Raw genomic sequence first — 7,494 nt, 5'->3', positions numbered from 1 at the left:
CATATATTTTATATATAAGAAAATAAAAAAAATAAAAAAAATTAAAAAAAATTACTGTTCCGGGCCCGGGCCGGGCTCGCCAACGGCGAACCGGGCCCGGGCCCGGGTTTTACCCGGGTTTCCGGGCCCGGGCCGGACACCGGGCCGGGCCCGGGCTCCGGGCTTTTTTGGACACCCCTAGGCTGCGTATGTCTTCCCCCTAATATGAAGAGATCTTTGCCTGGCCGCGAGGAATCAATCAAGAGATCTTTGCCGGTCAGCGATCTCGGGTGAGGGAATAAGGCGTTTATATACGAAGCTTTTTTTCTCTCTCTCTTTTTTTTCTTTTAAATTACACCGTTGCGCCTCGTTTGGTACTCGAAAATGAGTGGGGAGGTAATGTAATCCATACTTCTTATTCATGTCTACCAAACATAATGTATTTTCGATCGGAACGCTAGAAATGTTGTTCCCACTTCTCATCAATTCCCATCAATTCCCACTTAACGTGGGAATCGCTATTCCCGATGAGTTATCAAGTAGTTGATATTACACGCTAGTAAATTTGAGAAAATTATAAATATATTATTCAATTCATGCATGATACAACAAATTAAGAAATTAAGAAGATAATATTAAGGTTAACAACACAATAACTACAATTGAGAAAATCATTACGTCTATTAATCTTTTCTCCCCTCTCTCTCTCTCTCGAGCACGAGGATTTAACATATGCAAAACAATGGTCAGAGAAGAGATCGAGAGAGAGAAAGGCATCTCAAAAGCACGCCTCCAGCACACAACAGCAGCACAATGCAGCCGCACTGCAACAAAAACAAAAGCCCACAAGTTATTTTTTTTTTATTTTTGATCCCACCTTTGACACACATGAGAATCGAACACAGGCCTATACGAGAGAGCAACATGATTTTGCCACGTGACCTACTGAGCCACCCACCCACAACTTAACTAACCATAGCAAAATTGAGGTTGGGATTATCGTAGTGCTATTTATTACATACCTCTAAACTTTTCTATAGTTGATATTTGGGGGTTTTCATACGTACCCCTTCAATATTCTATATTTACAAAACTACCTCTCAAATATTAGTACTTGCAAAATTAATTACCGCCAAATCTCTCACTAGGGTTTTTCTACCTCACCTGCTTACAATGGTAAAAAAAAAATTCAAATAATGATGTAAGATGACATCTATATATGTGTGCCACAAATATTCATGGACTTTCACTTAACTTTCAAAAATAATGGGAAATTTCTCTTAAGTTTAGGGGCTATCAGAAAACCACTCTCTACAAGTGTGAACCTCAATTTCACTGTTAAGAATATCGTCAGCTTAATTAATTTTTCCTGTTCGTATTAAAATTGCAATTAACCCTATATATCAAGAAGAGTTTCCTGATAAAATCTTAAATGAAGTTTTCTAATAACCCCTGAACTTAAGAGGGTTTTCCGATATTAAACCTATAAATATAGATAACAGATAGATATAATTATATTTTTTCGGACACCGAGTTTAGAATAATAATTAGATGCTGACTGTTGGAAGATTTTGATCATTTATGATCAAAGGCATCCAAATTTATGAGGAAAGGAAAAAAAAAGAAGAAATTAAAGAATAGGGTATTTGAATGCAAGCTTACCATCCTTTCCAGAATCCATCACCTCGCGATTTCGTCTCGATGGGAACTTGGTCGGCAGGGGGGGCGCTGTTCACCGGATAACCTGCCGGAGGTGGTGGTGCGGTGTCATAAGCCGGCGGAGGATACACTGCTTAATCATCGCAATACGTGTCAACGTGGAATTTGAGTAGTTAGTGGCAAATTAATTAGTGCCAATAAGTTAACTCCCTTCCAATTGTTAATTGTCATCATTATCTTACCAACTAGGTTGTAGGTGCGCCAAACGTATTAGCAAACTTTAATCTGACATTTTTTTGTGTAGCACGCGTCTTTATATTGAGTACTTTTGGCTGTTTCTTTCGTGTATCTGGTTTATGTCCGTATATAATACCTCTCTCTAATCCGGTTAGGGGCTGTTTGGATTGATTTTTTAGATAGGTAAAAAGGAGGAAAGCTGTCAAAAATGTCAGCTTTTTGGCAGCTTTCCCTCAAAATCACCTTTTATAGAGGTGATTTTGGGGGAAAGCTGCCAAAAAGCTGACATTTTTGACAGCTTTCCCCTCTTTTATCTATCCAAAAAATCAATCCAAACAGCCACTTAGTTACTATCCTTTAGGATAGAGATCGTATCAGAACACTCTCATGGAAATATACCATCTGCGAAGAGTTTGATAATTTTAGCTATTCTGTTTATGGTGCAAACCATTCTAGGCCATGAGGTGATATATATGCTAAACTGTTAAATGAGAATAATCTTATAGAGAAGAGGAAGAAAAAGATGAGAGAGAGAGAGAGAGAGAGAGAGAGAGAACCTTGAGGGGGAGCTTGTTGGTGATCATAGTGAGTCATTTCCGCACCAAAAATATGAATATCAAGTCGAGCTAAATTAAGTAAGAGAAAGCAAGAGAAATGATATGAAGGTGGGATGTTTTCTAGCCTATTTATAACTAAGATTGCTTGATAAGAGGGACTTTAAAGGGCCGGTTACCAAAGAAAACGTGTAGGAGATAGAGAACAAATTCAAAGAGGCCAAATATTACAAGAATAGATTTTCATTTGGTTAATTAAATTATCTAAGGGACAGATGTTGTCAAGTTTGTTTCTTTTCTTTTCATTTTTTTTAACAATATTGAAGTGTTTAGAAATAGAGAGGAAAATGTCTTTGGAGAGATCAAAGGGAGGAGTTCGATGTTTCTGTTGGATTTTGGTGGAAAGTCACTTTCCTAGCTAATCTCACGTTGATTGGGTGAATTTGATGAAGCAAGCGTGTTGTCGAGTGGCAATTTATCTTATTTATTTATTTATTTTTGGCTTTTGATTCCAAATTAAAACAAACAAACTACTGACCAAGTCTTCTTTCGAGAGAAAATGGGCTTTATCTAATCAGGAAACACGAAAAGCCAAATTAATCTAAAGGCTTAAATAGAGGTAAGCTGTTTGGTTCCTGTTTTTGGATGGGTAAAAGGGGGGAAAGCTGTCAAAAAACTGTCATTTTTGACAGTTTCCCCCCTTTTAACCATCCAAAAAACCAATCCAAACAGCCCCTAAAGCTCTCGAAAAGAAATGAAAGCGTTGACTTTTGATATAGCTGCTTGTTTCATTGTAATTGAAGCCTGAAATGAATATTTTTTTGAGCTTTGCTACAAGGACCTAAAATATGGGACCAATAGAGGGGACAAGTGAGGTGTCTCACTCCTATTGGATAATGAGTTGGCCATCATTAATGATGACCAACTCATTATCCAATAGGACGGGAACACCTCACTTGTCTCCCTATTGATCCCATATTTTAGGTCCTTGAGGAATTTTTCTATTTTTTTCCCCACCAGTTAAAGGTGTCAGACCCTCTCAAAGCTCTCGCTTACTATCAAAATAAAAAGTGTAGTTTCCAAAGCCCAGCCCATCGGATGTTAAGGCCCAGGTAATCTAAGAGTTTTCTTTTTTCCCTTTTTTTTTTGTATTTTAAAACCAGAAGCGCTAGGCGAGGCCCAGCCCATTGAGCCAATATTTGGGCCTCCCTTTACCTTTTCTCGTCATTAGTAGTTGTTATATAAACTCTTGTAGTAATAATGAGATACTTCTATAATATAATGCTTTTATAGGAAGTTCTATACAACTATTATATTATTATTTTAATATCAACGTTAGTTTTATATCTTATATACACACACAATGAATCTTTGGTTAACGAAAAAAATTTTTTTTTTTAACAACCACTTTCTTTGGTACCTAAATATTACATATGCGTAGTTCAAAGAAACCACTAGTGTGCAAATACAGTTGAACCGTACAACAGTATTAGACAGTGGATATCTAATAAAGATCTTAATTAAGATTTTCATGAAATTTAAATATTAGTTCTGGATGGCATGAATAACAACCCAATTTAATCCAAGAAATGGATAATGGGTGAGGACGCCAATTTCTTTAAATTAAACACTCTTTTTTTTTCAATTTAAAAAAAAAAATCTCTCCCTAACATTTATTGCTCCAGTGCTCCCAAACTAACATTTTTTAGCATTATTTTTTAATTTGGAAAAGTAATTACAACTGTCTAAAAAGATGGAAGGGTGTTTTTGTCCAACCTATTTACGTAATTATCCTCTTCCAAAACCCGTTCTCTGTTTCACTGACCTTCCAAAGATTCCAAAGATCTTAAATCTGTTTTATAACTTAATCACTTTGCATTATTAGTTCCTAAATTGCCCTTACGGTCAAAGATTCCATCTATTTACTAAAATGCCATCCTTAGAGACCTAAATAACCGGTTTTACAATTTACGTTTCCTGCCATCGGAGCTCCTAACCGATTTTTGGGAGCACCGAAGCGGTCGGCCAGTTCAAAAAAAAAAAAAAAAAAAAAAAATTTAAAAAAAAAAAAAAAAAAAAAAAAATCTCTCCCTAACATTTTCTTGGATTCTATAATCAGTTTTAAATGCCCCCCAACTGAAAAAAAACAGAACTCTCTCCCGCTTTATTCCTCCCTCCCTCTTCAACAAACAAGTCTAAAAAAAAAAAAAAACTCAAACAATTACTTTAATTCTCATTTGCTTTCAGATCATTGATTATCACTAATGGCGAGGTCCATGGCTCGCCGAAATCCTCCGTCGCCCGGGAGCGAGGAGAAGATCAGAAGAACAAGGCGCTGTATTGAAATTGACAGTGTATGTACAGTTTATGTATATACTTCTTTTATTTTCCTTTCTTTTGTCGGCAAATGATTAATTTCTTGATGAGGTTTATAGTTCTTGAAGTTTATTAACTGGCCCTGACCGATGGAAGCTTTGCGTTGTTTCGATAAATGCAGAAGTTCTTTTTAGCGAAAAATAGAATAAGTTTGAATTATAACAGCAAGAAGATCTTTTGATGTACTGAGCCCAAATCTTTGATTAATAGTTTTATTTAGTCCCCTTTTGTTTCCATCATGATGCGGTTTATTTTGGCATAATTATTCTATTAGTGATTAATGACAACAATGTATATATATATATACAGACTTCTTTCAGAGTTAAGTTTCTTTCATCACGATTATCTTCTGTTTGAGTCCTTATTTTTATTTAGATCATCTTTCAAATTAGCGTTAATCGGTATATTTTTCCTAATATTTCTAACATTTTATTTCAGATGAAAGACATTATTGTGGCCAGATGCCTTCGTCGGTATATGACGAAAAATGAAACAATGGCCTATTTATACATTGAAGAACGCCGAGAACCTGCATACGCTGAACTGAGTATTCAGTTTGCTTGATTTTTCTGATTTTTTTACATTTTTTATAAATTTCCATGTTATATAGCCACCGAAACTTTCGGATTTTTGCTTTTGTTTTTATATATGCAGTCTGGGAAGAACTAGAGAATCAGAATCCTACATTCTTCAGGCTTTACAATACGTTGGCTGTGATCAAGAAACAGGTTGAAAAGTACAATGAGCTCCTCGTGCATCAGAAAATTGCCATGAATCAGAGAAATTCTAACGGTGATCCATCGCGTATGATTGCTTTCAAATATTTGCAATATTTAATTACTTCCTAATTTTTTTTTATTTTCCTTGCATTCTAGAGGAAATTCAATTACAGCCTTATGATTGAATGTAAATATAACAATTTTGGTGGTTGTATTATTCAAGACTTACACGTACATTGTATTTCTTGATTAATCCTAAAGCTTGAATTTAGTTCCAATTTATTGTAGCGCATCTTAATGTTGGGAACCGGAATTTACCAAGTGAAGGAGTTGCTTCTAAATCCCCTAGTGGTGATCCATCTTGTATGATTATTTTGACATTTTTGCAATATTTTCGCATTATGTTTTTGGTTTTCTCTTAGATTATGAATGAAAATCACTTGGCATATTTCATAGTTGACGAGAGCAGAACATTATGAACAGTTGTATTAGGCTAAAATTTATTGCATTTTACACCTGAACTTTCTCATTATGTTAATTTTGTTAAAATTCATGAATTTTGCAGGCAGTACAACAGCTAATGTTAGCAACCAAGATTTGCCCAGTGGAGTTCCTTCTGTAGCCGTACCTAATGGTGAGCAAATAGGTCTGGTTATTTTCGCAATTGCAATTCATTATTCCTATTTTTTGTGTTTATCCTTTGTTTCTAAAATAATATAATTTTTAAAAGGCAACACATTGGCCTATGCTAGCAACCAGTAATAATTATGCATTACATTTTCTGATCAAGCCTGAAGCTATTTCCAATTTGTTGCATATTGCATCTGAAGTTCGTTATTGCTTTAATTCTGTAAAATCTCATGAATTTCGCAGGTAGCACATCGGCTTACGTTAGCAACCGAAACTTTCCCAGGGGAGTTCCTTCAGTATCTCTTCCTAATTGTGATCCAGCAGGTATAATTATCTTCGCGCTCTTGGATATATTCTTTCTATTTTTGTGAATTTCTCATATTCTAGGGAGGAAAATTAATTGTAGTATACATGAATTTCAATATTTATCTCATTATCAAGCTTGAATTATGTTCAAATAACTGCATTTTACACCTAAAGTTCCTCATTTTCAGGTATTCCATATAGCAACCGAAACAATATTCAAAATAACCCATGTATGGTAACTTTCAACAATTTTCAGTTATTCTTTCTATTTTAATTCAATGTCAGCTTGGAGTTTTTTTGTTTACACTGCTGCGTTCAAAGGACCCTCACAAATCCTATGTGCCTCGATTACCCTATAGGAAAAGTCAGTTCTTCATTTGTGTTCATTTTGTAAAATTTCATTAATTTTGCAGGCAACACTCGGGCTTATATGGGCAATCCTGGGAACGTGCAACAATATACATGTATGTTTATTTCTAGCAATTTTCAATTATTCTTCCCTTTTTTTGTTTTCCTTGGATTATATAAAGTGAAAAAAAAAAATCCATCTTCAGCCTCATGGTTCAGCGAAAATGAGACGTATTCATGTCGGTTTTTTCATTCTGTAAAATTCTACATATGATTATTGCAGGCAACGCATCACCTCTTGTTGCCAACATGAATCACAACATGTATCCTTCTTCGATGAATACTAGAATTTATGGGCCTAATTCCCCAAACCAAAGGCCTCAGTTTGCAATCCGAGGTTCTCATTTTCTGACAACGTGTCCTTCGACAAGAATGAATCAAAGTACAGATCATAGAATGAATCCTAGGACGATGATGTATCCTTCACCTGGAATCCATAATAATGGGATAAATACCGATCCAAGGATAAGCACACCAGAGACTATAATCAGAAACTACAGTCCAGATTCACTCCGACTAGCAGTGAACCGGCCATTTGATGCAGGGATGCAAGATCATGATCAACAACTGCTAGGTAAAAAAGTTTTTAAATTATGTTTCGGTTTAATATCTAGAAAACACGACAT

At 35.4% G+C, this 7,494-nt stretch overlaps 1 protein-coding gene across 4 annotated transcripts in view; it reads left to right on the top strand.

Annotated features, from left to right (window-relative positions):
• The window catches only part of LOC109845116, a 4,750-nt gene continuing 735 nt past the window's right edge, over nucleotides 3,480-7,494 (top strand). The window contains exons 1-9 of one of the 4 annotated variants that reach the window (XM_020414322.1): nucleotides 3,480-3,541; nucleotides 4,677-4,783; nucleotides 5,244-5,352; nucleotides 5,460-5,609; nucleotides 6,090-6,158; nucleotides 6,398-6,478; nucleotides 6,649-6,690; nucleotides 6,874-6,924; nucleotides 7,092-7,442. In XM_020414322.1, the coding sequence (XP_020269911.1) occupies nucleotides 4,694-4,783; nucleotides 5,244-5,352; nucleotides 5,460-5,609; nucleotides 6,090-6,158; nucleotides 6,398-6,478; nucleotides 6,649-6,690; nucleotides 6,874-6,924; nucleotides 7,092-7,442 (943 nt within the window). In that variant the 5' untranslated portion in view covers nucleotides 3,480-3,541; nucleotides 4,677-4,693. Of the gene's footprint in view, nucleotides 3,542-4,605; nucleotides 4,784-5,243; nucleotides 5,353-5,459; nucleotides 5,610-6,089; nucleotides 6,159-6,397; nucleotides 6,479-6,648; nucleotides 6,691-6,873; nucleotides 6,925-7,091; nucleotides 7,443-7,494 lie in introns of those variants that run through there. The other 3 variants (XM_020414325.1, XM_020414323.1, XM_020414324.1) reach the window with 3 other exon arrangements.

The sequence above is a fragment of the Asparagus officinalis genome, chromosome 6 (genome assembly GCF_001876935.1).
Source record: "Asparagus officinalis chromosome 6, Aspof.V1, whole genome shotgun sequence".
NCBI lineage: Eukaryota > Viridiplantae > Streptophyta > Magnoliopsida > Asparagales > Asparagaceae > Asparagus > Asparagus officinalis.
This window is presented reverse-complemented; position numbering and strand designations above follow the sequence as displayed.